Source organism: Suillus subaureus (assembly GCF_016647635.1).
Source record: "Suillus subaureus strain MN1 chromosome Unknown BJ212scaffold_386, whole genome shotgun sequence".
Taxonomy (NCBI): Eukaryota; Fungi; Basidiomycota; class Agaricomycetes; order Boletales; family Suillaceae; genus Suillus; species Suillus subaureus.
Window position 1 is genome coordinate 3,270 of NW_024538942.1, and position 13,011 is coordinate 16,280.

The following is a 13,011-nucleotide window of genomic DNA, read 5'->3' on the forward strand; positions in this document are numbered from 1 at the left end:
GAACTGTTTGTTAATGTAAGGCAATTGTACAATCTAAGTTACCTCGCTAATATTATGATGTAGGATGTCAATCTTCCGCATCCCCCAGGCAGTCCAGACAATGATCAATACATACCAGAGCCAGACTTTGATGCCTTGCCCCGAGATCTTGAAGGTTGTGATGATGACGAGCAGCATCGAGAGCCTGATGGACCGCCTGACGATCTTGACAATAATGAGATGCATGCAGCCGATCAAGATCAGCGTGACGAGACACCACCTGCAGCACATTGGCATAATCCATTGAAAGATCTTGACCTAGATCAGTTGGGTCATGATGCGAAACGTTTTGAACTTCAGCGAGATATGCAATTTATTCTCGCGCTGCATAATGCTACTCTCGACGACGGTGCTGGACTTATCGGAGATGCATTGGAGCATTTGCAAAACCCACCACAAGCACAAGCACGGCTAGATGATTCTGACATTGAACATGGAATTTCGCTTTTCCTCGCTCTCGAGCATGCGTCCGAGAGTGCTTTCAACAAGTCTCGCGCTGCTGCACTTCACCGTCACCCTGAGGACAATATCCCGAGCCTCCATCAAGTCAAAAAAATCATATCTGATCTTTCCGGTATCACATCAATTATTAAGGACCAGTGCATAAACTCTTGTACTGCATTTGTCGGTCCATATGCCAATCTCGATAGCTGCCCAACGTGCAACGAGCCTCGATATGATCCTATTCAACTTCAGCGGAGCAGAGGATGCATTAAACGCCCTCGACAAGTCTTCCATACATTTCCCATTGGTCCGCAACTTCAAGCATTATGGCGTCACCCTGATTCTGCAGAGCTTATGCATTATCGCAACCGGCGCACGCAGCAAATCTTTGAAGAAGTTGCCCGCAATGGGGGTGTACCTGATGCATATGATGATGTCATTACTGGTCGTGCATATCTCGAGGCTGTTCAGCAGGGGCGTATCAAACCTGAAGATATGGTTCTGATGATGTCGCTCGACGGGGCTCAACTATACGAGACCAAACAAAGTGATGTTTGGATTTACATTTGGATTATCATCGATATCTCTCCTGCGCACCGCTACAAAAAGAAACATGTCATTATTGGTGCTGTCATTCCTGGGCCCAATAAGCCTAAATATATTCCGTCATTTCTCTATCCAGGTCTCCACCATCTCGCAACTCTCCAGCGTGAAGGACTCACAATATGGGATGCTCGCCATGACATGACATTCATATCCCATCCATTCCTGTTCCTCGCACTCGCTGACAGCCCTGGACTGACATGTGTGAGCAACCTTGTGGGCCATAGTGGAAAGAATGGTTGTCGGATGCTATGTGGTGTTGAAGGTCGTAGTCGTCCAGGTGGCCATTACTATCCTGCTCTTCTTAAGCCCAATGACTACAGTGTCATTGGGTGTGATCATGAGGACCTCGACCCTGCTGCTACACCATTAGGCTCGTCAGAGGATTATGTCCGAAGACTTCGCATTTTAATGGCATCACCAAATCAAGCGCAGTATGAAAAACATCGCTTACAAACTGGTATTGTTGGCCCCAGTATCCTTCTAGGTCTTGACCTTGACCGTATCCTTGGCATTCCAGAGGTTTTTTCGAGCGAAATTATGCATTTTTCAGGAGCCAATATGGCTGCTTTGTTTACAGATTTATGGTGTGGCAAAATGAAGAACTATGCCCCAGATGACCGTGCTACATGGGACTGGGCAGTCCTCGTTAACGACGTGTGGGAAGAGCATGGCGCTGCAGTTGCTGCATGTCGGCCATATCTTCCAGGCTCATTCGACAATCCCCCGCGAAACCCTGCTGAAAAAATGAACACACATTATAAAGCCCGCGAGTACATTACTTGGCTCTTTGGTCTCGCTCCTGCTTTGCTTTATGGAATTCTTCCACACAAGTATTGGCTCAATTTCTGCAAGTTCACTCAAGCCCTTCGTATCATGAGCCAATACAGCATAAACTCGGCTCAACTCATGGACGCCTTCATTAAGTTTGCAGAATGGGAAGGCGAATTCGAAGAGATTTACTATCAACGTCTCGCACACCGTCTCCATTTTATTCGCCCGTGTGTACACTTATCAAACCACCTTGCTCTCAAAGCCTCTCGTGTTGGCTCACCTATCTGTTCATCTCAGTGGACCATGGAAAGAACATTCGCTGACGTTGAGTTTGATCTCCGTCAACCCAAATTGCCGTATGCATGCCTCACGCAGGTATGCTCGCTTCGTTGTCAAACCAATGCCATCAAATCTATGTTTCCACACTTCGATCCACCAGATGTACTTGCTCCGCGATACTCTCTGGATATCGGAAATGGCTATGTGCTTCTTCGTGCCCGTGACAAACGATCACGTTGTGCTGCAAGTCCTGCGGAGGCAGCAGCAATGGCTGATTTTCTTGGCCATGAAGCTCCGAAATTTTTTCGTTGGGCCCGTCTCCATCTTCCTAATGGTCAAATTTCACGATCAGCTTGGAAAGAAAAGGACCGGCCAGTAGAACATTCACGATCAGCCCGAAACATCAAGGCAAGTTCTTTGGCCTGTCAAACAACCTTTCGAAACTCGACTAACTTTGATGTTTAGCTGGAAATTGATGGAACTACACATTTTGCTGAAGTACAGTTTTTCACGCAGCTGGCTGCTACAGCAAACGTTGAACCTCAGGACGATGAGGACAACGAAGAGTTTTTAAACCGATTGCAAGGCCCAGAATGGCATTTCAAAAATGTTGCAATTGTCTCTCTCTATTCTCCTCCTGATGCTGCACTCCTAGAATTGTCTTTCGGTACAGTTTGGTCGTGCAAACACCAGGGCGATCGTGGACTTCATGTTGTAGAGATTGAACAAATCCAGGCAGTTGTCGCTGTAATACCCCACCGACCCACCTTGCCATCTGGAGTCACCGAAGATCGTTTTTTTGTCGTCGAGAGAACTGGCTTGGATGTTTCAATGACTGGAGTATTTCTTGAAGAGAATGATGACAATGTTGACAGTGACGAGGAAGAAGGTTGATTTTACAGTATAATACAAATTGTTGCTCTAATGTTACACGTGCATACATCTTGAGATGACGATTTGGCGACGTCACAGTGTGACGGCTTCGATGGCATAGTACCAGGCCGCAGCAAAACACTACAACATTCACTTCTCTTGATTATACCAGCATCATGTCTTTCACGCCTGCAAATCATTACACTCTTTCTGCATCATACTCTAATTTAAATGATATTGGCACTCCTTCTCCGAATTTTGCAGCATCATCGAGTTACCAGAAAATGACTGATCCATTCACTGTTTCAGACACTCCTACATCAGAACATCCATCATTCCGACAACCACTGGGTAAATCGTCATCATTGCATTACAATGTGAGTTTGTCGCTTCACTTTCGTGTCTAAACATCGTATATACACTGCAAATAGGGCGCATATAGTCACTCTTTTGACTCAGTTTTTCAACTACAAGCTCAGAACGAGCAATTGAAACAAGATGTAATTGCTTTAACTGCTTCTCGTGATGCTTATCAGTAAGTTTTTATTTCTGACGGTTGAATTTGCTGATACATCATAAAATTCTTAGGACCGCTTTTTTTAAACTCTCAGGACAGCTCTCTTTGTCCGACAATGCCTCTGCATACACAATCGAAAATGGAGCCAAGATCAGCATTAAAACCACCTCTGGCAGCAATGATCGCGAGCCCATCAACCTAGCGAAAAAGAAAGACTATCCTGACATCAAGTTTTGGACTCATCAAGATTTCAAACAATGGGAATGGACGGACGGACTGCGCACAGCAGCAGATCGAGGCTCACTTCCTTTCCTAGAAAAGTGTGATGGCAATGTCTTCTCCCCTAATGAGCTCTGCGATATCATGAAAACATTCCGCTCAGTATGGTTTGGACTTACTCATCAAGACAAGGCTCCGGCATCCTGGGGAAAGGCAATTCCTGCAGCGAAAAACTGGCTATACACTGAAGTTTCATGCGCACATCCTGAGTTGGCACTGAGCGAAGGCTACTGGAAGATTGAGGCTGTTGCAACCGAACGATACTCATCATGGGCAAGTATGCATAAAAAACCCGAGCAGACAACTCCTCATGCCAGCAATGTTGATGTCAAGCCACTTGGTCATGCGGAATCCAAACCAGGAGGTCAGCGCAAGCGAAAGATGGATAGTCGGACGCCGGACAGTGCTTCTTCAGATGTTTCAATCACAACTCCAGATAATTCCATCACCAAAGACTTGGATTGTGCCGACCAACCGAAACGAGCTAGAGTGGACAACAAGGATGCCGAGCCTTCAACGGAAACATCAACCATCAATGTCATTCAAGTTGCGACACCGGATAGTACCATTGCAAGGCGAGTGAACTCATCGTTGTTTTGGCCACTACTCATTTTTATGCATCGAAAGCCCCAGTGTCATCATTCCCGCACCACGTTCCATAGTTCTTTTGAAAGATCCATTGTGAGTCTAGTTACAACAATTTTGCCTGCGCTGATAAGGTTACCTTGACAGCAAAGACGCGATCAAACTTTTGAAGGAGAAACGTGAAGACTCCGCAGCTCAGAAACAGCTCCAAATATCGAACGATCCTCCTAGCACTCCAGTGCCAATATTACTCATTGACTCAACGCCTACTAGCGCCGATGATACTACTGCACCTGCCCACACATCAAACTTGGATATTCTCATGCCTGTCACCATCACACCTGTTCCTACTACCATTGTCACTGCGCCTATTCCTACTGCTGTCACCGGTGTGCCTGTTCCCGCCACTTCAAACTCGAAGGATACCAAGAAATTCCGTCCAGCTGCCACCAAGAACGGCAGGTGAGTGCGGTACCCTGTTCTATTTTCCGATAACTCAACTTTTTTCCGATAACTCAACCTTTTCCTTAGAAATCTTTGTGCTCATCGCTGGCTGAAGCAGCTAATGCCGAACGGATCCTCGCAAGACTTCAAGGTATATTGGGACTCACTCGAGAAGACCCGTCAAGCGGTATGATTTTATTATTCTTATCTTATGCGTTGTTCTCATTGTAATGCTGACTACAGAACTACGACATCGAGGCCTCGAATCTGGTAAGTACTGATCCTATTCCTATTATACACTTATTCGTGTGTTCTATCTAGGTTGCTGGCTGTGTTTGGACCGCGAACACAGTCGATGTTCTTGCAAAGTTCTCTGGTGGTACGCTGCATTAGCTAGGTGCTAGGTATCGTCAGCAGGGGTGGGTAGTAGGACGGAAGAGCTGGTGCGAATGAGCGGGCGGGTAGCCCATTTTTAGCTTTTTTTTGTTGCTTTTGTAGCTTTCAAATGCATTGTTTTCCGTCAATTTGCGTCGATATGATGTGAGAACCAATGGATGCGAGCCATCTATTCAAATCTACGGAAATCTAACTACTCGATGTTTTATAGACTGGCGTCAATCAGCGTTGCTACCAGTCGTCTGTGCATCGACGTAACACGCCATTTGTCGACGCTCGTCGACTGACATCATACTTTTCACAGTTCGTCGATTTCCGTCGTTCTCCGTCGGCTGGCGTCTGACCGACTTTCACTGGGACTCATGTATCAGATTTCAGTCGCCCACATCCACCAAATAAAAATAATATCATTGCCGGCGGCTAAAGTCAAAACTGTCCTCAGGTTCGAAATTACATCGCCCGTGGGACAACACCACAATAAATTGAGTTTTGCTATTGCGCTCAGCGTCGCACTTCATATTCAACTGTACAGAAGCCAGCGGATCCTTTTTGCACTCAATCACGTCTAGTACCATCCTAACTACAAGATTTCTAGGCCAACCGTCGGTGAACCTGGGTGTCTGGGTGTGTAGATCTCTACGTTGTCTTCATCCCTGATTGGCATACCTCAGCGTTCAACAATTGCTCATTATTGGAGCTTCAAGTTTTCAGCTAATGGTGTAAGTGCGTGTCAATAGGTGCAGGTCGAGCCGTGGAAAAAAACATAGCACAGTGATGGGTATTTTTTTGTGTTCGACGAATCGACGGGGCCGAGGCTCTTCTGGCCCTGCCAGATGTCGGGGAAATAAGAAATAACAGCTTGCAAAATTACCTGTCATAATAATTCCACTCCCAAACGTTCATCGGTATGGTGACTCGCCAACTTAACGGAGTGCCTCCCCCTGGATCACAACCATGTCTTGCTCATAATGACTGGAAGCGTAGCATCTATCAATGCTCCTCTCATCGTCTCACTGCTTCTTCAAGTCTGTCACCCATCCCGGAATCCTGCCCTTGCTCATGTTGTGTGCAAGCGTAGTACCAAAATGTCAGAGTAGAAGGAGTTGCGACCAAGGAGTCGCTGATCTGCAGGCTGCAGATGTCGTCAAGGCAGGCGCTCACGTATGGACTGATGAAGATGAGTAATCAGTGAGTACACGCACTTGTTTGGCCGTCTTAACATCCATGACAGGGTCATACAAGATTGGAGACCCGATCCTGCATATCGAGTTGAGGAGGTGGGCCGACATTGTTCTTGTCGCTCCCTGCTCGGCAAATACGCTCTCAAATGATGCACACGGACTCTGCGACAATCTCACAGTATGTTTCCCAGCGCATTCACATTGTATTTGATAACAAACCTCTTGCTTAGATCTCTCTGCTTCGCGCGCTGGCACCTACGACGCCGACTTACATGTTCCTGGCGATGAATACGCTCATGTACGAGCATCCACTCACGGCAGAACATTTGCGCGTCATTCGGAACGTTGTGTGTTACCAAGCTGTCGAGCCAATCGGAAAGAATCTTGCATATGGGACGTTGGTATGTAGCTCCGACTTTTGTTTGTTGCCGTTGCAGTTCTTTTTAAAAGACTCGGTGCCATGACGGAATGGCGCGATATCGTGAAGATAGTGGTGAATAAGATGAAACTCGTTCGCAAAGACAACAAATTTTAATGCTCCATAAGTATTGGTTCTTCTTCGCGAATGCATGCATACAAGCAATTCGTTCATCTTCGGACGTTTACCATGACAAAGAGATGTTTGCACACTACCTTTGCTGTTGTGCTCTCCGAAATGATGATCGAATGGCGCGCCGACATCGTACTTTCGACAGTGCGGAGGTTGAGAACAGATTTTTACAGAGTACAGGTCCAAAGACGGAGATGAGAGAAAAATCTGATATGGAAACATGCGGTGAGTTGCATTTTATGGAGGGTAAGGGTTGCTTGAACTCAGAGAAGGATAGTCAGATTCATTTAGCACTAATATTATCTCGCTGCTAGCGCTCGCCGCTGATCTATCTCAGTAAGCTTTTTCCGCATTGCAAAGAGTGAACTCAGACATGGAGATAGGAGCACTGCGCGCAGACTGCAGACTACCAAGCACGCACTGACACTGGGAGCGGTGGAGTTCAGGTGGAGTTATTGTGCCTCTACTGGTATTTCATCTACTATCTGCAGGTCGCAAATGCGGACTGATGAATCATTTGGGAGTAGAATGATCAAGCTAAGGATGATGGAGTATCATAGTCAAGCACTGCCATCCCAGCGGTACGGCTGCCAGCGTTTGCGCCGTTCGTTGAACATGCGACGTAGAATCTGGACGCCCGAGTCGGTAAGGATAGGAAACGATCATCGCCTCACCAACCCCTTATATCATAATGTTTGCTTTCTTCGATTTGATGGCGTCTTCAAACGTTCTGCACGATAAGAAACACCGACACCGAGCTGTATGGTATGCGCTAGACAACGACAGCAATGTGGCCTCATAATGAGTTCAAGGTATTTCTGGTATGGTCAAATTACCTCTTACAACACTGATTTTAGCGATAACAGATGAACAACGAGCGGAATACATGGCACTGCTATTGACTTCATTCCTTTTCTTACAGATCTGTACCGCACTCAGTATTCACATCTGCCAAGATACGCGCCCATCGTCCGCCATTCCAAGAATGGAGTTCTCGGAGTTGTTCTTCGTCGAAGATTTTATTCCACCACATCGTTCTGCAAGCCACCACCATATCTGCGAACGAGAAGGTATCCCCCATAATCCACTTCCCGCCACTTTTCTGGTACCATTTATCGATTTCATCAAGACCCTTCTTCAAGTCTTCCCACTGCTGCTGGACGTTCTCTTCTGACACAGCCTCCCAGCGCGTTTCACCGAGCAGCTCCAAGCGCGTCTGAATGAAGTACTCCCTGTTCGAGTCGTTCAGGATTTCGAGGGTCTTTGTTAAGATAAGTTTCACTGCTTTTCCGTAGGCAATGCTGCAATATGCAGGCTCGAACAACCTCATAAGAACGTTGGCGCCGCGTGGTATGACCGGCTTCTCTGGATAAGTCTTATCCAGGTACTCAGCGATCGCCAGCGAGTCAGCAATGACGAATCCAGTGTTGGGATCCTTGATCACCGGAAGGGTGTATCTGCCCCCTTCTGTAGTCGAAGCGCCAACTTTGCATTTCATAGTCATGGGAATATCCTTGAACTCTACCCAGACGATCGTATATGGGAGACCTTTGTATTCCAGGCAAAACCTATCCTCTGCTTGTCAGCAACATGCAGCAATGGCTCTGACTGCGCGACATGCCTGGTCTTTGCAGGGTTTGGAGCCCATATATTATTTGGGGCCTTGCTTGGTATGTCGTACAGTATAATGGGGTGCATTGAAAATCTGAAGGCTGACTTGATTGGTTGATCTAGTGTTGAACCCGTGGACGTTGCACTATATACTTTTCCCTGCATAGGGTGTGTAAAGTTTTTTCTTAACGGATGACAATGTATAACCCGAACAACGAATTCTGATTGGTGACAGTGAATGATTGGTGTCACCCCACAATTGCCAACCTAGACACTAATCATTTGCCAACTCACCAACGCCACGACGCCGAGTCCCAAATCTGCCCAAAACACACTTTCATGTCACCTTTACGTGGAGGCTTATACGGACTGCGGCACCACTCCGGTCTTCGGCGCATCCGCATGTTACTCATTTTCGCTGGCAAGGTGATGTCCGATACGAGCTGAGTGGGCACTTCCAAATATTGCCAGTACTAAACAAGAAGCCTAGATCGAACCTTTATGCGTTGTGCCAGCCACTGTACTGTGTGCGCCCGGCCTGGTGCGCTACATGACGTGGCAAAGCCTTCACCTAGGTTACTTGTTCGCTCCAAGTTCGACATCAAAGTATGTACTCCAGCATTTTCCATGTGGGTATTGATGTGACATCTACAGGCCTGCTTTAGCCCGATGGACCTGCGACCTGTGAGACACTCTGGACATTTTTTTACAGATTCCAACCAACTCTCCGCGTTCATGGCCACTACAATGCCACCGAATCGATTTGGAGTGGAACTGAATTCAAATGGTTCCAGTGCCAATTTCCGGAGCATGCAGCTGTCCCGAGTCTTATTAGTACACGGATCTAGTGGTCGTCCCAGCGCGAGAGCTCGTTCGGTGCTGAACGTGGAGTCCTTGCGATTTATACGTGGCTTTTTGCAATTTCATTATGGAATACATTGAGCCAGTTTTGTTTTGTGTCGAATCAGTTGCAGCTGATCGATGATCCTCAACTTCAGTGCGCTCATACATATCACATGCACATCGTCATTGTATGTGCAGGCGACGTCCGAACATCTGTAGGACTTCAATTGAGGTAACTTGTGACGCATTCATTACCACTCCATACCCCTGCAATGATTGATCCTATACGTGTACGTCTTCTAAACCAATTTACACTCCTTCTCGACATCTGCAAGGACTTGGGCCCATTTCCCCCCATTCCAAGAACTGATCCTGGCCCACTCATCATCCTCCTTCAGCACTCGTTTGTATGTAAGCAACCAACAAGCAACAATGATGTCTGCATATGAAAAGGTGTCGCCCATGATCCACTTCCCGTCAGTCTTCTGGTACCACTCGTACAGGGTATTGTACCCCTTCTCTAGTAGTTTCCAGTCTGCATCACGGTTCACATCCAAAGGCAGCGGGACGTTCCCCGAACAAGTTCCGATGAAGAACTTGGCGCTGGCAGGACTTAATATCCCTATGGTGCGTGGGAACATGGGCTCAAGGCCAGGTAGAATGAGGCTCATATGGGCAGAGTCGAATGCGCGTATCAGGGCTTCTGAATTGTTTGGGAAAATTGGCTTCTCGGGATATGTCTTGTCGAGGTAGGTAGGAGGCAAATTTCGAGGGAGTCGGTGATGAGGGCACCGGTGTTGGGGTCGCTGAGGACGGGGACGGTGCAGACGTCCGAGCCATCTCGGCGTTTGATTGGCTTTGCACCGATGGACTCATAGCGATATGGATATCCGAATATTCGACCCAGAGGGTCACGAATGGAAGATCCTTGTAGCTCAAAACGAATCTGGGGCGCAGCAGACTTTGGTCAGATGCCAAAGCTTGGCATGCAGAACACGAAACACTGACCTCGGCTTTGCGGGGTTGGCTGACCAGTTATTGCCTGGTAGCTCGGAGAGGATGTCATACAGGACAAGCGGCAGCATTATCGAGTACTGAGACGTGGAGTTTGAGGTGCTGCGGCCGACTTTGAGACTCATTTTCGAGGCTGAACTTCATTCGCAAGTACCGGATCAATCCGAGTTTGATTAGCGCACGTTGATGTCCTCGAACACCGGTACAGTATAGCGTTGGTATTGGTCCTCGGTGCATACTAGTCCACATCGGGTAGAAGGCGTTGTCACTGAATCTGTGGAACCTGCGGGTCTCAAACGCCAGACACAGCCAGTGATAGTGCTTTATAATTGATCACATAAGGAAGGCAGGCAGGCATTGCTTCTTTTACAATGGCCTGAACTTGTGTGATATCGATGGGCGGTGCGCTTTGTGGCGGTGGCCATGGTGGTTTGAGCTTACTTTGCAGCAATTACCTGTTAAAGGAATTTGTCATTTGGCATTTCAAATATAGGATCCTAGCTACTACATCCGCAGCGTCTTCAGAAATTCTGTGGCACTAGATTTGCACTCCTGCTCGACTCATCTACAAGGACTTGTGTCCCAGTACCATTCGTAAACCGTATTGTAGCCCTTCTTTAGGAGCTCCCAGTCTACTACATCACGCTTTGGGCAATTGGGAGAGAACTCGTTACTCGTACCAAGGCACCTGCCAAAACTACAGGGAAATGTGCTAACACAGGAAATTAGTAACTCGGCTGTTGTCTGCTGTTGTTTTCACTCTCAGTTTGATTCAGCGTTAGTCTCCCCTACTAGTCATTCCTTGATTATGATTCAGTGTCGCTGCCGCAGGTCCGACCAGGCTTTAGCGGCCTTGGCTTGTCACGACTTAATGTGCCAATACGCGATGCAATTCTAGCGATACTCGCGGTCACCGGTATCTGTAACCATCACATCAAGCCTATCAGTGAACCAGTGAGTTCTTGCTGACGATTATGCTGAATCATTGCGGTGCATTTACACGGTCATATATTGCTTTATATTCCAATGTGCCGAAATCCTTTCCTATCTATTACGATATATAACGATATAGGACTGTCTTCTCACTGGTTCTCTGATGGCTCAACTGCGCTAACTAAGCTTAGATGATTCAGCGATTACGAATGAAGCTCAGCCTTGCACATCGCAAAAGATATTAACGTTTCGCCACAGCACCTCACACTTGCCTCACGCTCCATGTCTCAGTACTCCACGGTGCTGCCGCTTGTTCTGTATGATGTTATGTCTGATCTCCCGGGCAATAACTTTTCACCCAATCCCGCGAAACCGAGGTCCGTAGTTCATGTTCTGCATGTCACTTGAAGGTTTGATAGCTAATCAAAGTCTATTGCCCCAGGTTTGTTCTGAGCTACAAAGATATTCCATTCGTGACCATCTGGGTCGAATACGCAGACATCCATATCGCTATGAAGTCCATTGGTGCAAAGCCAATCAAACGCCGAGATGGCTCGGACGTCTGCACCGTCCCTGTCCTCAGCGACCCTAACACCGGTGCCCTCATCACCGACTCCCTCGAAATTGTTTCTTACCTCGAAAAGACATATCCCGAGAAGCCAGTCTTCCCAAACAACTCAGAGCCCCTGATACGTGCGTTCGACTCTGCCTATATGAGTCTGATTGTACCTGGCATTAAGCCTATATTCCTACGCACCATGGAAATATTGAGTCCTGCCAGCGCCAAGTTCTTCATGGGAGCTCGTTCAGGGGACGTCCCGGTTACCGTGGGATCCGAACTGCGATACAGACTGGAAAACTACTAGAGAAGGGGTACAATACTGCGTACGAGTGGTACCAGAAGACTGACGGGAAGTGGATCATGGGCGACACCTTTTCATATGCAGACATCATTGTGGCATGTTGGTTGCTCGCACTTAAACGAGTGCTGAAGGAGAATGATGAGTGGGCCAGGATCAGTTTCTTGGAATGGGGGAAAATGGGCCCAAGTCCTTGTAGATGTGAGAAAGAGTGTAAATTGGCTTAGAAGACTCACGTATAGGATCAATCACTTTAGGAGCACGGAAATGATGGTGAATACTTCACAAATTGTTTCAATCGAGTCCTTCAGACCTGCCTGTACATCTGTATATACGATGACAATGTGCATGTTAAATAGCAACAAGTGTACGAGCGCACCGAAGTTGTGGATCATCGATCAAATGCAATTGATTCGAGCAAAATAAAACTGGTTCAATGTATGCTATCACAGAATTGCAGAAAGCCACCTATAAATCGTAGGGATTCCACAACTAGCACTGAACTCGAGCGACAAGCTCTTGCACCGGGATAACCACTAGATCCGTGTACTAATAAGACCCGGGACAGCTGCATGGTCCAAAAATCAGCATTGAAGTGAAGTTCGATTCAGTAGAATTGTAATGCCCATGAACGCGGAGGGCTGGTTGGAGTCTGTAAAAACATATATCATTGACGAAATCCAGAGTGTCTCATAGGTCGCAGGTCCATCTGGCTAGACATCGAAAGCAGGCCCTGCAGATGTCGCATTAATATTCACATCGAAAATGCTGGAGTGCATACTTTGA

At 47.1% G+C, this 13,011-nt stretch overlaps 3 protein-coding genes across 3 annotated transcripts; all 3 read left to right on the forward strand.

The window, feature by feature from the left end:
* Positions 1–1,626: 1,626 nt before the first annotated feature.
* BJ212DRAFT_1292067 (uncharacterized protein) lies at positions 1,627–3,033 on the forward strand (the record flags this gene model as incomplete). Its single annotated transcript, XM_041332131.1, has 2 exons — positions 1,627–2,551; positions 2,732–3,033. 2 exons carry the CDS (start codon positions 1,627–1,629, stop codon positions 3,031–3,033), a joined length of 1,227 nt encoding a protein of 408 aa, XP_041185108.1.
* Positions 3,034–3,116: 83 nt separating this feature from the next.
* On the forward strand, positions 3,117–5,361 carry BJ212DRAFT_1413056 (uncharacterized protein). The gene is made up of 8 exons (XM_041337511.1): positions 3,117–3,389; positions 3,444–3,547; positions 3,601–4,383; positions 4,436–4,489; positions 4,541–4,855; positions 4,925–5,024; positions 5,081–5,107; positions 5,159–5,361. The coding sequence occupies exons 1-8, from the start codon at positions 3,189–3,191 to the stop codon at positions 5,228–5,230; spliced, it is 1,656 nt and encodes a 551-aa protein (XP_041185109.1). The 5' UTR covers positions 3,117–3,188; the 3' UTR covers positions 5,231–5,361.
* Positions 5,362–12,221: 6,860 nt separating this feature from the next.
* BJ212DRAFT_1413080 (uncharacterized protein) lies at positions 12,222–12,457 on the forward strand. The gene has a single exon (XM_041337512.1). The coding sequence runs from the start codon at positions 12,288–12,290 to the stop codon at positions 12,450–12,452; it is 165 nt and encodes a 54-aa protein (XP_041185110.1). The 5' UTR covers positions 12,222–12,287; the 3' UTR covers positions 12,453–12,457.
* The last annotated feature ends 554 nt before the right edge of the window (positions 12,458–13,011 follow it).